Raw genomic sequence first — 22795 nt, 5'->3', positions numbered from 1 at the left:
ACTCCAGACTCACCTTAAACCCTACACAGCCTTTTTGCATTTTGCTGTGATAGATGACAAGCCATTAGTATGCCTACCCTCTTGTGCTAACCTGAAATTATTAAGTTAAATGTTTATGATTATGGCTGTATTTCATCGTTTCTTGAATGCGGACAGTTCAATACAATTTCTAACCTGCACATGCTTGCTGCCTGGGGGCTGTGAGTCATGTTGGTTTTAAAAGAGGCAGCACTCACAGACTGTCACTCACCTGGGTTATTAGAAACAGAGCACTTTAAGAATTACTCTGCCACCTCCTCGCCTCTAAATATAGCTTGTGTGCGTGGGTCTTAAGCGATTTAGCTAGTCTGAGAAAAGGTCTCATTCCAAATAATCAATTAAAAATCCATCATTTGAAGAACTATGTGGGCCTCAGGCCAAATGCATCTTGGATGTAATACCTTTGACTGTTTAATGCTGATATTAATTATTTGCATTGCAGCTCCAGATCCCAACTTAGAATTAGATTTCTTTGCACTAGCAAGTAACAAGGCCTGTTCCAAAGAGCGAACTATTTAAGTAGGCATGATGGACAAAGAGCAGCAGCAGAGAATCATCGTTATTCCCTGCTTCACGGATGGGAAACTGAAAGACAGGTTCAATGACTTGCCAAGGGTCACATAGGAAAAAAAGTAATTCATAAATCCCAGCACAAGGTCTTAAGCCATGAGATTTCCTCTCATTCTTTAATCAATAATAAAACACCACAGATGTCTAACAATCTAATATCTACAAAATTGCTCCAAGGTCTATAGGCGTAATACAATTAATTTCCATTAAGAGCAATGTGATGTGAGGGCACTCTGTACTGACCAGAAAAGCAGGCCTTGCAGAATTTGCAGTTTTTTAATATTCTTTTAATAGAGAGTATAAAAATCAGGAATAGTCTACTTAAAATAAAAATGAGGGGAAACAGTTGCCAAACCTTTGACCCAAGCTAAAACCGAAGTAACAGATTCAGGAAGTAAACCAATTTAAAAAAAGAAAAAACAGGTCTAGAAAAAGCAAAGTCTGTAAGTGAAAATATTTATAATGGATTTTCCTTTTTCAAATGAGAGTGTTGTTTCTCAGTGTTATGTGTTCTGTTGGCTTGACCTTTAGGGCTGTACTCGGCCACATTTTTTAATTCCCTCCTCCTCTATTAGCCCAAAAGATTATCAAGATAAATTCCCACAGATTCACCTGCCTGAAGGATTTGGATTTCAGTAAACACACCAAGTATCAAAGAACTTGCAACACGATCACAAGAATCAAAAACGCTGAATTGCGTAAGTCAACACCTGCAGGTTGTAAGGGAGAAGTTGAGCACTGTGGGAGAAGTTCAACTCACCCAGCCCCCGTAAGACAAACACAGGGAGCCTCCATAAATACGTGAACTCCTTCTACCCGAATCGCTCTGTAGTTTCTTTCACGTATTTCCACAAATGTAACAGGAATCATCACTAGGTTGTGCAGTACATAATCAGGCCTCAGCATGTATAGAGTATAACCTTTGAATCTCCCCACCACCCTCTCTTATTGTTAAACTAGTAGTAAAAGTAAAAAAAAATTACTACTGCTCCAATGTAAGCCTGAATCTTGCAATGTGTTCTGGTCATGTCTAAATTTGTGCACAATATACATATTATTGACGTTAATGCAATTTTACAGTTAAGCATATATATCCACTTTTAGGTGTTGTGACAGTTCTGACTTTTTTATTTTATGCTTTTAAAGCATGTAGCTAAACTGCAACATGTAGCTACTGCTCCAGTTAAAATATCAAATAACAGTACTCATGTTATTTTTAATACAGCATGCTACATATAGAGCATCGATGCTACAACAAAAGTGGGAATTTAAACCACGTTTAATTATAACCTGTCCTAATCCTCCACCTTTGCTGATACGTGAATCAAACTGATAAAAGACTCTAAGAAAACCCCTGGCTAGCACATTTTAACCACCACGCATTCTGCAGAAAGACATTACAATATAATACTATTTTCCTTCCTTCCAGTGTTATACAATGAACTTTGGTTCTCTAAGGAATTTACACAGCGAGCCGACCAGCATTCTTTGTTAAAACTATTGCACAGAAGTGCAAAGTGAAAAATTAAGTTTGCTGCTTTATAAGAGATGTCGAGATTCCTGGCTGGCATGGACTTACTAGATGGAAACTTTGTCCCATCAGTGTTTATTCTGATAAGTTATCTCTAGGTGTTGTAGGGTAAAGTTCTTAGGAATATATGCCATTGCTATCACACTCTGCACTTTGAGAGTTAAACTGCAGATAGGCCCTACTCCTTCAACATCCACTCTATGAATCTTCTTTATTACTGGGAAAATTCAGGTTTAAAGGAGGTGCCACTACTTGTGACTGGGCTTATTTTTCAAAAGCATAAAAATAACTGAAACCCTTGTGAGCCACTTAAGCTGAGTGTGAGCCATATCCCACAAGTTAGAAAAAAAAAATCTGTTGACTTCAATAGGATTTGGATCCGGTCTATTGCAGTGGAAGAAACAAGTCAACTACTTGTATTTCTGCAAGAATGGTAGTCAAAGGACTTGACTTCAAGTGAGTATCAGCCCATTAACCAACAGTTATATTTTACATGTTTCTGAACATATTGTAAAAGGTCATGAAACTTTCTAAGTGGCTTGTTTATTCAATAAAATTTAGTAAAGGAAGGAAACTTGCACTGATGCTCATGGAATTAACAGAATATCCACAGAGTTTAACAGGACCTTCGGTGGAAAGCCAGTAGAAGAAAGATCGCATTCAGGCAAATCAGGCCACTGTAATGTGCCCTTGACCTCCCTTATGTAGCATTAATAATTTATTTGCCTTGTCATGGGAAGAGTAGAGAGAATAGAGTGGTAAAAAGCAGTGGTAAGAGTCCCTGAACTGGCTTCAAAAGTAGAGTGGGCATAATTTCAGAGAGGCTTTTTAGAGGCTAAAAATGAAACACTGCACCCGAAAATTCAGAATTAAATTACTGAAGTAAATTCGTGAAAGATTTAAAGAAAACATGAACTAAAAGTAATGGTGAGCATATACATAATTTAAATATATGGGGCTAGAATCTGCCCTTGGGTTATAAGTTTATGCAGGGCAGATAAAGGGGTTCATCTGTGCTGCTGAATAGCCATAAGCTTTGACTGCTGTAGGCTGGGAAGGCAATGAAGTGGCTGAGTGCGTCACGCAGTGCAGTGCTAACAGCTGAGAAAAATGAAAGAAGGATGGGAAAACACTACACATCCAAACTAGGGATAGTCACTTAACTCTGTTACAAGTTAATGACGTAATTGTCATGAAGTTAAGGGGCAAATCCTGCAGTCTTGCCTAGGAAGAACAGCCAGTTTCATTGCAAGGGAGGACAGAACTTGGCTTCCATCGTAGAGTAAGCACAATATTTCAAGCTTTCTCTTCAAAGGCTGCCCATCAATAAGGATCGATTAAGTATTATAACAGATGCTTCTGATAAAAACCACTCTGTGAACACCTAGGTGTGGTCATCAGCAACAGGTTTCAACAGAGCTACTGAGGTGAGGCAGTTGGTTTTTAGGTCACCAAAGTCCAGATGACATGCAGCTAGAAGGACCATGTATGATTCATGGACTTGAACTTCACTGACTTTAGACACAGAGTTTTCTGGAAAAGGATATTTAACATTTACTGAACATAAGGTCTAAAGTACTTGGTCATTTCATTGAATTTGGTAGACTTAAGACCACAATCTGAAAGATCAAAAGCTATTGTACACAGAGACAGTTATGAAGCCCACAAGGTAGAAGTGGAGCATCAAATCTTCATCCCTGCTATCACAATGTCAGGATGGCTAGTAACCAAAAGTCATCATCTGACAATTAATTGTTCAGTTGGCTGTTGAAACAAGTTCATGATCTTAGTTCACTCCCCAACAAATGACAGTATATGACTGTCGCAGCAACATTTTTGTCAGGCTTCACAGGAGGATCCAAGAACTGAGTTGTCATCATTGACTGGTTATTCTCTCACCTCTTCTTGTAGTTCATTTAGGTCATTGTTGAGGTGGGTATAACAAGCTTTTCTATTCCTGTCCTTGGAATAAGGAGGCAGGGAACAACACACTAAGTATTATCTGCCCCTTTAGGAATATTGTCATTTGCCTGCCCCACCTCAGATTTAGTTATATCTGATTAATAAGGTAACTCTCTACTCAGTACAAAGCATGACAAATTGAACTTGGCCAATATGGACCATATTATTATTATTGAATCAACTTCTATTTGTTTGTATCTATCTCATGAACTACTGCATAACTGACCTCAGTACAGTGCTCCATACTGTGCACAGATGAGCAAGATCATTATTCTTCATGATCCCTTGCTGAGTCTGAACAGTACAGCACAAAACATAAAAATATATACACACATAAAGTCCCTTAAAAGGGTTAAAGAAGGCTGTGAAAAATTTCTGTTGGAGATCTGTTTCCTAGATGATTTCTCTGAGCTCAAATGGGCTATAAAGTTTCAGGAAGAAAATACGTAAAAGGCATGAATATAACTGCTTTTGAATAACTCTTTGACAATTGTTGTCAGTAAGATCATCTGATGAAACAGAAACAAATTAATTTCCTGGACAAGGCAGTAAACGATTGGATATGCACACATATAACTATTTTTTGTTACTAAAAGCACAATTTTCAAGCATAATCCCACAAACACTAACAGTGTGAACGCACACACATACAGAAACTTGAGGCATTGAAACTAAATACATCACAAAATAAACAACCCTTTTAAAAGGAGCACTGAGGATGGAATGAAAACCCACCAAAGCAAATAAACTAAATCTGAAATCAGGATGCGTTAGTACCTGGGTCTCTATTGGATTGCAGTGCCCAAATATATATCCATCCAAACATAGTTTATGTGATAGCAGTCATGCAATTTCGCTAGAAGCAGTGAAGCAACATTACTACAATTTTCCCTTCTCTTAACATACATCCCATCCCTTATCTGACTGCATTCTAAATAGGATTTTTGGAAGGCAAATTACATTTAAAGGACACTTCTCAATAGCATTAAGAACATGGGTCTCTATGATTCATTTCACTTTTTGTGTTCCACGCTCCCTCACAATATATAGATCCTCAGTTTGTGGCTTCTTGTAGCTTCTTTACTTCACTAGAGCTAAAAGTCTAGGTCATGATCTGCATACTCTGGGACACTTTTGCTGGGGCCATATGACATGGGCTAGGAGGAGGATGTATGTCAGGTACCTTCACTTTGTTCTGTTCTTAGGATACAGTCAACCACATTTCTCCAACTCTCTTTAACGTGTAATCCCATCAAAATCCGTTGCTCGGCTTCACAAGAAAGTAATTTTTCTTGTACAAAGACAGTTCATGCTACATTAGAGGCCAATATTGCCCTTTGCAAATATGCATCTGTGTGGAAATTAGGATGGGGTGAAGAGCATCAAGAGCTCAGTTCCCAGTACTCTTGGTGTGGCTACCAGGCTGGGAAGCCAATCTTCCATGGAAAGGGGCAAAAACCTCCTGTCCTCAAAGTGGAAAGCTCATTATTTTTCTTTTAGGAACACTCTCTCATCGTCTTTTGCTGCGGAGCTCCTACAGTCATTTTATACATATACTGATGATTCACTGCAGCTACTGTCAAGGATGCATTTTTCCCTCAGCTTCAACATACCCAAATATATAGTAAAATGCCTTAGCCAATAGGAGAGTGGCTCATTCCTGCTGAAAGAAGGCAAGGTTACTGCTTTGTAATCCTTGCCGTGTAAGGAGGCACATACAATTTTTCATGGCTCAGAAAAGCAGCAGGAAGAAACCTGGTTTTGCTCCATGAGGAAGTGACCTGCCCTAGATCCGTACCATCTCACAATGTGATGACTTCTCTCCCGCTCTGAATTCAACACTCTTGGTCAGAGTGCTGGAGATTGGAGGAGAAAAGGGGTGAATTCAAGGTCTTTCCCTGACAAATGGCAGAAAGAGGCTCTGTTCCTCCTGCTTACCTCCACCTCAGGCAAGGCCTGTGGATACCTTCTCTGCAGAAGGGCACAAGGGAGCATTTCAGAGCTCTTCTGTGCAGTGCACACAAGTAAGAAAAACTTGCCCTAAATGTGAAAAGACAGATTACAGCGGGGAAAAAACACCAACGCAACAAAAACTCGCACAGCTACCAGAACTATGTTATTGAGGATGCTATTTGTCATCTGCTGTATAATAGAGAATACATTTTGAAACGGGCTGGCAACTCCATTTCATTCACTTCTTCTCTTTCCTATTCCACAAGTGTCATTGAAAGTAAGCAGCAAAGTCACCCTCTTCATGAATTTCTCAAACTGAAATGCTCTCCTGAGGATTGTTATCCTGCTGCTATGTGATCTAGTCTGGGAGCCTGCATGTACCAAATTAAAGAGAACTCTATGAATCAAAGCTGTGAGACTCGATACTGAGGTATATAATGAGCACAAGAGCACGTATGGCCCAGTCCTGCTCCCACAGAAATGAGCAGCAAGGGTCTGATTCTGATTTTGCTTATCCAGCTATAAATCAATAGCAACTTCACTGAAGCACACATCAGTAAAAAGAAAACAAGCAGTCTTTCAGCCACTAAATTCCCAACATATCATGCACTGTATTTAGTACAAAACATTGTCCCAGATTGACTTTGTCTGCAGGGTCATCCTGGGAGAAAATGCTGAGGAAATGTTCAAACTGTGTCTTAAGAGAAAAGTGGTTATGATACAGTGGAGGAGTGGGTTAGCAGAGCCTACTGAGTCCCCGCCAACTGCCCATCTGCAGAAAAAAAGAAGCAGGGATCCTTCTCAGACACCAAACTAAGCAATAGTACTTCTCTCCCTCTGCTATACTGCCAGATCCTCCTGAGTCCAGAGCTGGAGACAGGATATGATGACCAGATAGCTATTAAGAGATTCCATAAAATTTTATGTGTTTATGAGCACTCTTTATTCAAGCTAAATAGACAGTGTAGCTGAATATCCCTTTGTACCGTGAGACTTAAAACAACACAGAGCATGAAGCTAAGCCATAACCTATTATATCAGCCAAAAGATTTTCACCAAGACTAGTTAGAATTGCAATGGCAGGGAAATTAATTAGTTGCAGCAGAGTGTAACAGCAAAACACAGGTTATCATGACTTGGGGGGGCGGGGAGAAATGTTTTTTTTGTTAAGGCATAGTACTCACCAGAATGGCAAGGTTGAAGCTATGAGAAAGAAAAGTGTCCATTTCTACCACAGGAACGTATGACTTTGTGATGATCTTTGTAAATGGGATTGCAACAAAGAACATCATCACTACTGGAGAGAATAATTGCACTCCCCATCTTATCACCTCTTTATCTTTTTAATGAGAATTGCCTGGCAAAGCACCATACACTGGGTCGCACCTCTGCCCAAACAGGATTTGTGTTTTGGGTAGTGACTCAATATGAATTTGTAACCTATTATTACTGGGTGTTATATGGACTACTAAATGAAAAATGGTCCCTGTCCCAATTAACTTATAAATCACTTACACAACTCCTTTTTTTACAAGCTAAAAGACAGAGTAAGATGCATACTCTCGTCTTGCTGCTGTGGTTTGTTTGTTTTTATTTCCCGTCCCAGGGCTTTAGGGAGTGTGTCTCCGCTAAGTATTTCTGCAGCTGTTCAAAAGCAATCTTACTGCACAATACAGTATCTGAATAATTGTCTCAGGTGACTATTAAAGTCTACTGCTGCACCATAAAACCACGAGGAGTAATCTTGCACCACAGCAGAAAATACCCAACAGCCAACCCTGCAGAGTGTCGTTCCTGTTAGCAGAGAGCTACCGCAACCGAGTGAAGATTCAGGGAGACAGAAAGAGCACACTGAAGGCTTTGGACCTTAAATTGGTCCTTTTCTTGCCAACTAAGCAAAAGCTGCTGACTGTTAAATATTGAATTGTCTGTATTCATCCCTAGCCAACCAAAGTCAATGGACTTACATTGGGGAGGACTTTAACCCGTTACACGTGAAATGTTTGTCTTCTCCTTTCCCTCTCTGTCTCTCCTTACAGCCCTTTATGTACTGCAGTAAAGGAACTCCTTTAAAGCATAATGTATGGTAATACAGTTTAATTGTGGTTGGTTGGCCTGTTGGGGATAAAATGTGCAGGTTCCAAGTCATTTTGCTGACTCTAAACTTGGCTCCGTACAGCGAGCTGGGGGAGGGGAGGCTGCTAATAAAAATGGCTGTGCTACCTGGGAAGGCTCTGCACACTGTAAAGGCGCTGTTGGAGTAGGCCCTGTAATTGCAGATAATTGATTGTTTAAAACAATGATGTTTGGCTCACACTGACTACACAGTTTGCCTCTTAACCCTTACATAAGAACAACTCGCACACAAATTTAACTCCCAGACAAGTGCACTTTGGGCACTTGTTCCTCATGGAGCAGAATGCAGTCATTCTGCATTCATTACACAACTTCTTTCAAGCTGTGAGTTGGAGACAGCTGAATTGCCAAAGGCAGAAACCTTCAGTCTTCGTTTCCTGCAGGAGGACAACAGACACGCAGAAGCTGGGGGGTTTATTTTCTCTCCCCACATCTCTGATCTAGTACTTCTACAGAATCCTACCCACAGTCCTACCACCAATCAGTGACAAATGCCAGTTGACAGGATGAGTGATTACTGCTGATCAATATTTTGCTTACATGCAACACTTAAGTTCTTTCTTCCAGATGGTTACTCCTCAAAAATAACCACCTGTGCAGGAGTGCACCTCTCCTTGCCTGCCTTCAGCTCTCATAAGCACCTCCAAACTGTCAGGCAGAAGCTGCTCTATTAGATAAACATGATTCATATCCCACCAGTGATATATATGTACACACAATGTGTTAAGAAACTCCAATTTTAGATGACTAATAATGAGTGACAGGACCATTTAGCCTATTGACATTCAACTGTGATATGAATCCAGTTAAGATCAACACTGACTAAAGGTTCAGACCATCATAGAGCAGTTTAGTACCCTCACAGAAAAACGAGCTTGCTTCAATCCACAGGGCCTGGCTCTTTCACTACTTTACATAAATACCTACATCTACACAAGTATAAAAGCCTCACAGTATAATTTGGGAGCACTTTAAAAGTTAACTTCCTAACTTTACCTATTCGTCTATAGACACACCAGGTCTGTATGTATCTCCAGTATCTGTAACGCTTTCGCTTGTTTACTTCTAGGAATCTCTTGTCTGCAGAGATACCTTGGCAACTTCTTGCTAGATACTTTTTACCACCTCTGTGTCTTCTCAGTAGCTCATTTAAACTGACTGTAAGCCTTCTGTGTGCATTTGGAGTGGCACTGTAGCAAGAAACCTTCCAGTTTGGTCTCCAACTTTGTAATTTTCTTGTTCCACTAGAGCAGAGCAGTAGTACAACAACACGGAAACCCTATCTTTACTGTACTCTTCTATTAATGATTAAAACCTCAATGCCTTAAAACTCATTTTGCTCTCTATACTTTGTCTCCTTCCTGTTCAATCTGTGAAGTGAAACTTGATAACCTTTCTGCTTTTATAATGAATATATTTCTCGTTCTGCTACTTCTGTGTTATTTTAAAGGATCAGATTTTGTTCTGCAAGCTGTATTTAATAATGCTTAACAAATAACTCTTCTCACTGGATTAGTTTAAAAGTAACTTACTATGGTTTCTGCAAAATCTGTTTTATCGGCACATCTGAGCATTATAATGCTATCAACACTCTCATGGCCTTTAATGATATACAATACCTTGCTTTCCTAATAAAAACTATTGTACAGATCAAATAGCACCACAAAAGCTAAAGTTAATGCCTTTTTCCCTTCAGTACAGCACGGGACTTTAAACTCCCCACCACATATGCATGACTGTCAGCAGCAAAGCCAGTTCTGTGCTGCAGACGTATTTTCAGAAGCGAAAATACTGCTGCAGTATTCATATGCACTGAAATCAAGGCAAAAAATGGCCCATGATGTGCTTATATATAGGCCTACTGAAAAGGTTTGCCTATATGCCCGCCAATCCCTTTCCGAGTTGTCACTCAACAGGGACATCAAGCTGTGTAGGGCAACAGTCTACACATGAAATGTGTTGGATTATTTCTTATGATATATCATTACTTTTGATCCCTGTCTTGCATGTTCCTTGTAGCAATGATGCTACTTGATGGAAGACAGTAAGCAACTTTAGAGGACAACCTTACTCATGTCTCTTTAAATGACCAGCAAATGAACTTTGTGGGATTTTTGAACAAAGTATTAATGATGTATAACTGAGCAGACAATCAGCAGATATGACCATTCTTGTGCTTTGGGGAGACTGTCTCCTTTCACCTTCTCTCACTGTTTTTCAGTCACCACCCACCGTGACTGGTAACTTAAATTACATACTATTGTTTCCCTCTCATAAGTGAGCAACTGGAATTTTAAAAAAAAAACACTCAAATTCTACTACTGAGAACTGCTGTTCCCAAAAAAAGTGGCGTGAATAAAAGAGATGGATGGATGGACACAGCCGTTTTGGAGTTAGAAGATCCACCAAAAGGCAGCTCATGCCAGGAAAGCCTTCACTAAGCTATATCCAGCAGGAAGCATTCCTAACTGAAGAAAGATCCTTTCTTGCTGTTTTTGAAGCAGTTCCCCAGAGAAACCAGACAGCAGTTTGAGATCTTGTGAAGCAGAAGCATGTGAATCACGGTGAAATAACATAGGTGTCAGCATTCGATATAGCAAAAGTGCTTTCTAACCAGAGGGTGTAGGTTTTAATGGAGTAGCACAAAAACTGACTCTAGTCCATTATACTAAACATTTTTGTAACACTTTCCTTTTGGCATTTAAAGAGTATTTCAGATTTTAAGTTAAAATATCGTCTGAATCTTAGTGTTCATTTTTTTTTTTACTCTGTAAATCATTGGTTGATTTAATGCAGGAGGCATAATTTGTCAATTTTACAGAAAAGCTATTTGAGGAAACAACTAATTTATGTTAGCAAGGGGGTGGTGAACAGAAGCTTCAGGTGTGGTGAAAATGTACTGTTGGTACCTTCTTTACCACTCCAATTATGGTGAATAAATGGAACCAGAGAAAGAGACAGGATGGAACAAGGCTGATCAATATATGCCTCTCCCTTGCTTTCCCTGCAGTCAAAAGAGAATGATTGCACTTATCTGGCCTTCTTGGGGAGTATCTATTCCTTGCTGGAGGTTAAATGAAAAACTCTTGTATTTCTACTTTTATGCTGACCCTAAATTTGTGTCCTGATTCTACTGTCTCTGGCTATGTGGATAGTTCTTCAAGTCAATGGGAAAATTGTCATGAAAAAGGGTTGCTCACATGAATGAGGTTTGCAAGATCAAGCCCTTCATGATCAGTATAACCCTGGGCATCGGGCTGATATGGCATCCCTGATTTACAAGAGCCATCCTATTAGCATCAAAGGGACAATTCACATGAGTAAGGACTGTGAGAATGGGCCCCTCAGGAGCAACTATCACCACAGTTATGTATCTAACCTCACTTAGATCACAGCAGTTTTCAAACGTTGTACAGGCACTTTATGCTGCGACTGAACTTTGATAAGAAAATAGACCTTGAGCACAAATTCACTTCTGCTTTACTGACGCTGGTCCTGGTTTTGCACTCTATTTAGACTCCTCCCCATTCTTAAGTGGTTCAGGGCCCTCAAGAAATAGTAGCTTCTCTTCTTGTTTCTTTTTCTTTCCCTTTTTCTTTCTCTTTCTTTCAATTCTTTCTTTCTGTCTTTCCTTTTTTCTTTTCTCTTTTCTCCTTTTCTTTTTTCTTTTTATCTTAGTTCCTTTTTCATCTTTTCTTCTCTTTTCCCTTATTTTCTTCCCTTTTTTCCTTTTATTTTTTCTTTTTTTTCTCCTTTCCCTTCTCTTCCCTTCTGTTCCCTTATCCTTTCCCTTCCCCAGCCCCATCCCTTTCCTCTTCTTTGCTTTTTTCATTTTTATTTTTTTTTTTTTTCTTTTTCTTCTATTTTTTCTTTTTATCTTTTTCATTTTTATCTTTTTTCTCTTTTCCTCTTTTTTTCTTTTTTCTTTTTCTTTTTCTTTTTTTTCTTCCCTCCTCTTTTCCCTCCTTTCTTGTCCTCCCGCCTTCCTCATATCTTCTTTTTGTACCTTCCTTAGAATAAGGGGAATTCAATGATGGTAGGAAAAAGTTAATAAGTTGTTGGCCTCAAATTGAAAGACTGGGAAAATACAAGCTTCCCCAATTTCAGAAGCATTTTTTAAGGTCACGTAAATCAATCTAAATTTCCAGAACCTGTAAAACAGGAATGTGAAACCTAAAGGAAACGGTGATTTTTGTAGAATTTCTAGCTGCATTTCTGCTTTATATCCTAACTACAACTAATGAAAATGGCCTGGTTTTCTGGTATTTCTAGGTCTAGTTCTGAGAACTAAGTATAAATCAATTACCAGCTTTTCTTCTCAAGTATAATAATGTGGCTTTAGTTTAACTCTGTTAATTTAATAGGTTTACCTTCTTTTTAAGCTGGCTTTGGATAAGGATTAGAATGCCAAACAAAAAAAAAAGTGGTAATAGAAAATAATTATAGTTTTATTGCAACAGCACTAATTACACTATGTGATTGGGACATATTATGTGTTAGGTGGTGTACAAAAATTTATGAAGATACAACTCCTGCCTTGAAGTAAGTCATGAGTTGCAGAAATGCTTCCTTTTTTTTTTTTTTTTTTTAAAATAAATCCATTCCCTGGGATGGATCCGTGCTCATGTGAGTTGTTTTGTTGACTCCAGTGGAAATACTATTTGCTATGTCCTTAGTGAGAACAAAGGTTGTTGAAGCCCACTTCTACCGTTGTTTAAAAACAGTTCTGATACTACAGTCCTTGCTCAAATGAGTTTTGCTGTGTTTGATGATTAATAAGAAAAGCGAGAACAGTCTGCACACACGGGTATTTAACATGACGTGAAGCACAGAAGTAACGTCAATGAACGCTGAATATATCTACCTAAGACTAGTTTTTCCATAATGATGCAGCTTTACAAATTATATCCCTTTCTGACTTTGTACGTATCTTCAGGGTTATTTCTGAAATCTTTACTGGGCACCTGAGCACATTTATCTCAGTTTTCTTCAGTCTTGTTCATCATGAGCTGCTTAGTCACAAGCATTCCTCTGGTTATGAGGAGAAGTGCCAGGGCAATTGCATAATTTCCTCTGAAGAAGCAGCGGGAAGCTCAGAAACCAGGTTTCCTCCTTCCATCACACCCTAGTGTGCCGGCAGGAGAAGTCTGTGACCAGCCCTTAAATTGCTTTATTTTGTTACGCTTTGCAAAGCAACATGATGCGTATTGACTGGAACAGCGCTGATGGCTTGGCAATACAAGCATTTCTGGATTTTCTTCCTTTGGTGAAAGTTCGGGTCCACCAAAACAATGTAGAGTCCCATAGTACTGAGACTTTAGGTGCTTTACATAGTTTTTCAGGTACGCTTTGAGCCCGCTTGGGAGTTTGTGCAATCGCTGGACGTGGCATGTCTCTAACGCAGCCTGGCTGAGTCACGATCTTTGGTTTCCCTCCAGTATTTTAACAGTCTCAAAGTCCAAGGCTGTGCAGGCCGGAGGGCTTTTCCTTCTTTGCTTTTCCTGGTTTTCTTTCTTTTCCTCCCACGTAACGCTTGCTGGGGTCCGGGCCTGAGCGCTGCCCTTCCTGGGTGAGCCACCGCCGACGAACCGGCGCTCTGCCCGCCACGACACCGGCTCCCCAGGCCGCGGCTGCCCACGGCGGGCAGAACTTCCCCAAGTCGGGCAGCGGCCCACAGGCCTCGCAGGGAGCCGGGCCAGGACCCGCCCCCGCGCCCGAGGGGCGAGGCGGAGCGGGGCGGGGCAGGGCCGGGCCGGGCCGGGCCGCGGGGCGGGCGGAGGCGCAGTGGCCGGCTGGGAGCAGCGGGGCTCGCCGCGGTGTGGGCGCTTTCCGAGGGGTCGCGGGCGAGGTGCGCGGGCGCTCTCCGAGGGGACGCGGGCGAGGTGCGCGGGCGCTGCGCGATGGCGGCTCCCGCTGCCGGGCGGGAGTGGAAGGTCCCCCTGCCCTGCCCTCTGGCCCCCCGCCGCGAAACCCTCTGCGGGGAGCGCGGGGGCCACTCGCAGAACGCGGCGGGGTTTTTCCTCAGGGGCCGCTGAAGCCTGTCGCCCCGCGGGGCGGGGGCGCGGGGCGTGGCCCGGTACCCGGCCTGAGCCGGGGCTTTCGTGTCGCGCGGGGCCGCCCGCCCCCCGGGGAAGCACGGGGCGAAGGCAGCGTGCGCGGCGGCCGCGCTGCGTTCGTCGGCGCAGGGGCCTGGGCGAGGGAGCGGCGCCGGCGGCCGCGCTCTGCGGCGGGACCGGCAGGTTGCGAAGCAGTTTGTAGGTGGGCGCAGGGCCTCGGCGGGCGAGTAACGGCAACTCTAAGCGTGCTTTGAGCGCGCTTTGGAAAGTCGCGGTTTAACGAACAAGCAACGTGATGTTGCTGATCAGAGCTGCGCAGGCGGCCAGCGCTGGGACACGGTCACGCGTGACGGGAACGGGGCGTGGTTGTGCTCCCGCCGAGGGAACAGCAGCTTTATCTTTACCCACCGGCTTTTCAGAGCCTTTACGTGGGCTCTGCACTTGTGCACTGAACCAGGCCTTAGTTTTGCATTTGCAGCATGGAGAACTGCATTCTTCAGTGCACTTGCTTTTCGTAGTGAGGGCAAGGCCTGCGCTTTATCAGAGTTCAGAGGGGCCAACCCTACAGCTAGGGAAGATAGATAAATGCGGTGTAGTTCCAGCGGGAGGAACACAGAGATGTTGGTGAACAGTTTCTCCTGACTTTGCATAGTTCTTGGATGCCTTTCTTCTCAGAAAGGGTCATTAGACCTTGGAACGGGCTGTCCAGGGAGGTGGTGGAGTCACCGTCTCTGGATGTGTTTAAGAAAAGACTGGACATGGCACTTAGTGCCATGGTCTAGTTGACATGGTGGTGTCAGGGCAGTGGTTGGACTCGATGATCCCAGAGGTCTCTTCCAACCTGATTGATTCTGTGATTCTGTGTCTTTAAAGCATAGCTTCAAAATCCTGTAAGGAAAAACACTCTGAAGCCACAGATTTACTTTTTTTTCGTTGTGTGAAGCTATGCAGTTTCTGTAGAAACTGCTGAGAAGAATCTTTCCAGAATCGCTGATTATCTTGAGAACTGCTGTACTATGAAAAGAAAGGAAGGAAAGTTATACTGAATTCCTCGTAATCCCTAGACCCAGTGCTTGGCCTGGTGACTCAAGCACTGTTTTGGAAAGGATAAAAGAGGGAGCAAAATCCCATCACCACAGCCAGACAGGTCCAGGCAAGGCTAGATTTGTTTCACTGAGTGAACAGCTGCTGACCTCCATCCTGCCCACCTCCCCACCAGGAATGTGCGTTCAGAGCAGGAGTCTTCTATTGCTCTCGGGTGGTCCAGTTCCCCTTGTTTGGCTATAGCTGGCAGTGACTGTGCTGAAAGCAAGATGAGAGATTGTTAGAGCTGTAATCTAGTTAATAATAATATTAACTTTTTTATTACTATTGTTAAAATGATATAATAGGAAATAATGAAGTTAACTGTAACAAAAAGTACATTTATTTTGGTCTCGAGTGAAGCTAAGACATACTAGTTTTATGGATTCCTACTCAATAAGTGTATAATTGAAGCACTCGGTGAGGCAAAAGCCTTGCTTCATGCAGAGCACAAATTGAATGTGCAAGGGGACATGCTTTTTGTTTTACGTGCATTCAGTCCTCATCATATTCTTAACTTTATGGTGTTGATAGAAGGTACCACCTCCGTCGGATTGTGGGTTTGGTATGGTCTCATTGGAAAGAGACTACATTAGCTTAAACCTCCCATGATGAAACCATAAATAGTTCTCTTCTTTTTGTCATTACAACTTAATTTTTGCCTGTGAATCATGCTAAAAGCAATTTGTAAGAACAAGGTCTCAAAGGAGAAAAATTCGTGTTTAACTCAGTTTGATCACAACTTTTGCTGGGTGGGAAGAGACTGGTTAGTTTGAAAGCTGAAGTGCAGTTATAATTGTGTCATTTTACCAAGAAAAAAGATAGGCAATACTAATTTTCCTCTTTAAACACTACAGTATGTATAGTATGTCAGCGCACTCTTTCTATCCTGGTGACTGCTTAGGGAAATTCACTAGTTCAAATCAATTGATCTAAAATTGGTCTAACTCCTTGTGTTATTTCAGAAGTATACTAATTTCTGTGACTAAAATTTGTTTCTTCAGTTACATTAAATATTTTGGTGGTTTATATTTTGACAGTTTAATAAGCAGATGTAATGGAAACAAAATATTAAATGATAATACAATTTCTCATCTTAAAGTATTACATTATGCCATTGTGAAAATAAACTGAGGAAAATAAATTTGTTTGAAAATAAACTTTTCATGGTGGCAAAATTGTGCTGTCATTGCACTGATGCAAAAAAAAAGGCTATTCTGACAGTCTTGTTAGAACTTTGGATTGCTACAGTGTTAGCTTAACTTTTATGTTTTTTAAAGGTCGTCAGTGAGAAGTGGAGAAATGGCTACTAAGTTGACTCAGTTAATTGACAATGAAGTCTTCTGGGCTTATGCTACCTATACAACTATTGTTCTACTAAAAATGATGCTAATGAGTCTTATAACAGCATACTTCAGAATCACAAGAAAGGTAAGAAATTGAGAATACTGTCTGGTAAGATTGAAATTTGTATTGAAATACAGAGATATCACAGGTGTTTCTTTTCTTTTCAGCTTTCAGATACTCGTGCTCTTCTTTTTTTCTTCCTCCTCCCTTCTCTAATGATATTCTGAGTTTGGCATGCTGGTGCTTTGTTGGTCTCAAATGGACGGCATCTTTAACCTAATTATGAGATAATTATGAGACTGTATCTTACAGTTGCATTTGACTTACTCTACTCTTCTAAAACATCTCTGTTATTTTTAAGTAAGAGTTCTTATTTAGGTAATAACAGGGTACCCAATTTATAAAGCAAATAAAGTATGATATGGAGCCATGTTACATGAATAGCCAACTAGCAGGGTCAGAAGAGGGGGTATGAAGTGGATTTTTATGCATCTATAGCCCTTTCATCCAGAAATTCGAAAGCTCTTTACATTCCCTAACTGGTTTAGCCTTTCCATTGCAGGTAGGTCATTATCTAAAAAAATACTGTTGTGGTTTTTTTTTTTTCCTAGAATGAGAGGCAGGCTGAAAATTTACGTGGATTGATGTGTAGGCTAGATAAGTATATGAAAGATCCACTGAGGTTTACTAAATAAGCAGAAGATGCATCTAGCTTAGGAGAGGGTGCTTATGGGAAGCATTGTGTTGTGTTTGCCCTGTTCTTGGTCTCCTCTAGGCATCTGCTCATGGCCACTGTTGGAAACACTTGGTCTTGGGCTGAAAGAGCCTTGAGTTTGCCCCATATGGCCATTTGTGTGAGATCTGCTTCTGCCAGATGGTGTGTGTTTCAAGGATTTTGTTGCAGTCCTTTTGTTGAATTGCTGTTTTATGTTCCTGCTGGGTGCAAGAGAACCCAGCTGAACTGTTCAGTTGTTCATGAGGCCTTAATAGCACAGCATTTGAGCTACTTCTGGTTTCTGATAGCTCTCTAGGTCTTTGGCACGGCTGAAGATTGAGTATAGTAGAGTGCACAGCCTGTCCTGTACGTTCAAAATAGGACCCAGGTATCTGTGTCGTAACCTTTCTTCCTTTTGCTCTTGCGGAAGCAAGCCACTTGTACTGGTCCTATATGCAGATCCAGTGGAGTCCTGTGTTAATGCTCATGCTGTGTTATGATCCATATGTATGCAGATGACTATAGGGCCTTCATTAATTTGGAGTACTGGATTTTCTTATGACGAACGTAGTATTACAAACAGACAAATTAGTAAAGTCATTTCCTACTTAATATTAAAAAGTTTGTAAAATGTTAAGAAGAAATAGAGGAAAGCAGTTAGTGGAACAAGAGAAGGTAAAATCTTGCTGATGCTGATACCGTTAACATATGTCCAGAATTTTGAGGCCAGGGATATTTCACAGAACGGGATCAAGGCTGCCTCAGAAAGCAATCGTGTAGCTCTCCTGAAATCAAAAGGTTTTCTTGACTTAATGCCTACATAGCATGAACAGTCCACAGAATGCATGTGTTGCTACATCTGTCAGCAAGGAGAGATCTACTGCGGTCTGCGCTAACTGAATTAAATGTTGTTTTCAAGTAGTGTCTTACAGTATTTGGAGGTAATAATGGGTCATATAAGTTGAAAAATTTGTACCTAAGGGGAAAGGGAGAAACATACTTGGTCATAAATGAAGATGGGAGTAAGTCTCTTCGATGCTATTTATTGCTGTGTAGACTACGGAAGAAGGAGGGGATCCAAAAGGGCTTTCAGATAATTTGTCAGGAATAGTGAAAAAGAGACTTAGGAAGTACAGACAGACGGTAGTTCTACCTTCCAGGTCCCTGTGTTCCTTCAACCCACTGGCATTACTTCAGGCTGAGTATCAGTCCTACGCCATACTTGTCCATCTTAAAAGAAGGCTTTATCTACATGCATGGAGTACATTACATTAATTTGTCAGTGCGTAAGCTACATACAGGCTAGGCTCAAGAAAACAGTAATGCAGTGAACAATATATGGGCATTTAACTTCAGGTAAGTTATGTGAGGTTATAGAGGCATTAGTAAAAAGAGTGACCTTTATAGCAAGCTGCCTTGACTAGAAGAAACATTCTGGCTTCTAATGTCTTTTGTGTGTTTATGTTTGAAATAGGCATTTGCCAACCCAGAAGATACAGCATCATTTGGAAAAGGCGAGAGTGCTAAAAAATATCTGCGGACTGATGCAGATGTTGAACGTGTACGCAGGTAGTACATAGGAGTCTTTAAAAATTGTTTTAAATAGCAGAATAATACTAAATCCAGGAATTAATTTCACCCCGTTCTCTTTGGCAAGCCTGTGTGTGTTTTGTGTTACTTACTACGTTAGATTATGTAGTAATCTAATACATAAATTTGTTTAAACGAACAAAACATTCTACATTCAAATGGTCAGCATGCATACTAAAAATAACAAGTCATTGTCTGGTCATAATAGCTAACTTTTGGATAGTATCCTGTATGCATGGGGGAAGTGCTGAGAAGATTGTAAAATATGACTGTGAGTTGATTTAGTATGAGACAGTGTCCATTAAGTGTAAATCAGCTTTCTATATAATTTGAAGACCAGTTTCAACAGTTGCATCTTTTCCTAAAGTGTGAAGGAAATAACAGGGGGAAATGGAGTAAAACTATGTTAAAGTCATGGAACTCCAGAGCTGTAATGAGAGCGTTAATCTGGCAAATTGTACAGAGTGGGAGTCAGAGCCTGTGCTCTTTTTGCTGGATTGAATCAAGGTTACTCACTGATGTGTCAATTGTACAGAAAAGTTGACTGGCCCTCTGGAAGAATGCTATTAATAGTATGGCAGTGTGCAACCTGCAGTGTATGTATTTTGTTTTGCAAGATTTGTGGCAGAATGTAAGCTGTATTTCAGGGGGCTAAATGTGGCAGCTTATTTAATTTTATTTAGCTGGTGGCAAAATCATAACTTTTGAGATGCTGTGTGATACACTTGTGCTAACAAGGGAATCTTTAATGGAATGCTTTCCATATCATTATTCCTTAATGAAGCTAACAGTTTATTTGCTACATATATTTTTATACCAAAAACTTGAAAGTGAATGAACTGTTCTCATTTAAACCACCATTAGGGAAGATCTTGAAAATAAGTATCGGCTCTGATTTCAGAACAGTGCATCCTTGCAAATGTAGGTGACTGTGGTTCCATGAAGGCTGGTGTATTTCTGTATGTCTCTTCTGGATTAAAATCTCAGAAGAGTCTAAACTCAGTGGGCTGTAAAGATGCTCTGAACTTTACTTTTCTCCCTGTGAGTGGTTCACAGAATGGTTAGTTGTTTAATTTGCTGGTTGCTATATAAAAATGGGCACTTTTTGGTGAGGAGTAATCCCTTTCTGTTTGTAAATTCTAAGAGGATGACTAAGTCAATACCAACTTTATGACCAGGTGCCCTTTTAACTCAAATTGTTGTGTTAGAGAAATGGCAACCACCTCACAGAGTCGTTTACACAGATCAGATTTTTAAAACGCTGTGTTATCGAATCCTGTGTTGCTATTTTGCAGAGTTGTTCAGACTTCCCCAGACCTAGTAAGTAAGCTTGGTTCTAGTTACAATGGTGTTGCAGCATCCATTTTTTCATCCCAGCAATGGTTATTAATGGAAGTCTACTATATTTTCTTTTGCAAAGACATTACTTTCTTCAGTGCACATCTTGAAAAAAAAAAAGCTGGAGGATATGTTTCCTTATAATGATAATGAGTTCAGAAAGCAGCTGCAAAGCAGCACCATGTTCTGATTCTAGTTGGCTGTGAAATTTGACATAATCAGTAAGGCTTAGAGGTTGTTCCAATCAGTAAAGTATAATTTATCTAAAGAGGTAAAGGGAGCAAGGAAGGTTTAGGAAGAGGTGTGAAAGAATACTTCAAGATGTGGATTTCAGTCTCAACACATTTTTAGTAAATTATGTTATGATTTCAAAATTTCAAACATTTTTCAGCTATTTCAGTGCTTAGTAGTGAAGAAAATGAACCAAAAGCATAACTGTCACACCTGTTAGATGCTCAAAAATAACATTCTTCAAGATGATTGAACTTCATGAAGATTTGATAGAATGTTTCATATATAGGATATTTCATATTTTCTTTATGGATACTACAAACTGAGTTTATGGGATTGGAATAGACCATCTGGGCCATGAAGTCTAGTAGTTGCAGTCACAGTCATCCAGTTAATTGATGTTCAGTTGAGAGAGGCTACAAGAAAATTCCAGCTATTTGTCTACTTCCCTGCCTTTCCTTGCATTCCCGCACACCAAGGTGCACTCATATACCTCACGTAAGTCCCTAATGTTTACCAAGATCCTGGGGAAAAACTAAGAACTCTCATGCAGAAGATCAGTAGCTTAAAAATGTGGGGTGTGGCAAGAGAGACCGGAGTGATGTCAGGTGAGTGTGCCGAAGCCATTTCAGTAGCTGAATCAAGTCCCCACTGCAGAGGAAGCCAATGGTTGTGTTAGGGCCTTAACAGTAGCATACTTTGAAGATGCTGAAAAACATTGAGGCTTGAAGTGGTTTATTCAACAGAATGTAACACTGTAAAACAACTTTGCTTCTTTCCCCAGGGGCCACCTGAATGACCTTGAAAATATTGTCCCATTTCTTGGCATTGGGCTGCTGTATGCTCTTAGTGGCCCTGAGCTGTCCACAGCCTTGCTGCATTTCAGGATCTTCGCTGGGGCTAGGATCCTTCACACTTTCGCCTACTTGATCCCTCTTCCCCAGCCCAGCAGAGGTTTGTCTTGGGCAGCTGGGTATGTAGTGACCATCTTGATGGCGTACAAAGTGCTGAAGACGACGTTGTACCTGTAGCAGAGTCGTAGTTTCTGTGTACCATTCCACATTGCATACAAAGTTTCCAGCAGTGTATGTTGATGTCTTGAATGAGCCAGAATGAGTTTTTCTTGTTGACTGGAGTTCATGTTTTAACAGAGGCTTTTCATTCCTGTTCAGAAATATTTCATTTTGGAGAAAAAAAATCCTTTTCCCTATGTTCCCTGTTCATGGGTTGCATTGCCGAAATCTTAGATTGAATGTTCCCTTTGCAATTTGTCAAGTGCTTACGATTCCAAACGTGCAATGATGCTGTATTGATAGCATGTGTGGTAATCTTCTACAGATGCACTATTTTTGGCTGTAGTTCTGAAGTCTAAATCAATAAAGACAAGAGGAAAAAAAAAAGTGTGTTTGTATTTTTGTTTTCATTTTGACTCTTTTCACTGCAGCCAGCAAATAGCATGTCACTGTGTATCAGGAAGAGATTCCAATCATACAGTTCTTTGAAGAATGCTTACATTAATAATAAGATATAACCAATAATGCTAGGTTGTTGTAAAAAATCTTTGATGAAATTGTTGTTTGTATAATCCACTTTGGGATTAAAAGAACCAGACCGTTGCAGCTCCATTTCTCTCAGTTGAATAGATTAAAAAGAAAAAAGTATTTGGGTTAAACTCTGTTTAGTGACACTGGTGAAAATTTGAAGTAATTCTATTTGTTGAAGTTACTCCAAACATAGGTTTTGTGACTGAATAAAGTGTAGATCCTTTGTAGAAGATTTGTTTTTCATTTTTTAATAAATTCAGCATAAAATGAGTGACACTTGCAAATGGATATGTCAAGTAATTCAGATGTGAATATATAATTAGTTTGCATGTCATACTGTCATAAATGTTGCTGATAGAAGAATTTTGTTCTTCGCTTGTATCTTTCTATGATGTGTTCTTTTGAAATATTTTCTTTAAAGATTCTTCCTGGTCTTTTTTGGTTTGTTTGTTCATTTTTGTAGCTGTGGCTTAAATAATAGCACAAGATTTCAAGTATAACAGTGACCCAGAAAAGTCTTTATATCCAGTGTGCTGGTCATTGATAAGTTTTAAACGACGGAAGTCAGAGCGCAGCGTTTGGTTTACTTGCCTACCCCAGAAGCTGCGCTGCGAAGGGATAGCCCAGAGAGGGGCTGGAGGGTTCTCTCTGCTGCCTCCGTATGTCAAAGGGTTTGCTTTTCTCTTTGCTTGGCAGAAGT

At 40.6% G+C, this 22795-nt stretch overlaps 1 protein-coding gene across 2 annotated transcripts; it reads left to right on the top strand.

Annotated features, from left to right (window-relative positions):
* The first annotated feature begins 13956 nt into the window (after positions 1-13956).
* MGST1 (microsomal glutathione S-transferase 1) lies at positions 13957-22206 on the top strand. 2 transcript variants are annotated; one of them, XM_068401484.1, is made up of 4 exons: positions 13957-14039; positions 16611-16761; positions 18867-18961; positions 21336-22204. In XM_068401484.1, the coding sequence occupies exons 2-4, from the start codon at positions 16633-16635 to the stop codon at positions 21580-21582; spliced, it is 471 nt and encodes a 156-aa protein (XP_068257585.1). In that variant the 5' UTR covers positions 13957-14039; positions 16611-16632; the 3' UTR covers positions 21583-22204. The 2 variants fall into 2 exon arrangements, with proteins under 2 accessions (XP_068257585.1, XP_068257586.1); XM_068401485.1 differs by having other exon boundaries at positions 13991-14073; positions 21336-22206.
* The last annotated feature ends 589 nt before the right edge of the window (positions 22207-22795 follow it).

This window comes from Nyctibius grandis, chromosome 5, assembly GCF_013368605.1.
Source record: "Nyctibius grandis isolate bNycGra1 chromosome 5, bNycGra1.pri, whole genome shotgun sequence".
Lineage (NCBI taxonomy): Eukaryota > Metazoa > Chordata > Aves > Nyctibiiformes > Nyctibiidae > Nyctibius > Nyctibius grandis.
The sequence above is the reverse complement of the archived record's forward strand: the minus strand, read 5'-3'. Positions and strand labels throughout refer to the sequence as shown.

What these genes read in the sequence shown, in the direction of transcription:
- MGST1 (XM_068401485.1), top strand. Translation starts at nt 16,633, where the DNA reads ATGGCTACTAAGTTGACTCAGTTAATTGACAATGAAGTCTTCTGGGCT. An exon ending in ACTTCAGAATCACAAGAAAG is followed by an intron (nt 16,762 to 18,866) that starts GTAAGAAATTGA and finishes TGTTTGAAATAG; the next exon opens with GCATTTGCCAACCCAGAAGA. An exon ending in GATGTTGAACGTGTACGCAG is followed by an intron (nt 18,962 to 21,335) that starts GTAGTACATAGG and finishes TTCTTTCCCCAG; the next exon opens with GGGCCACCTGAATGACCTTG.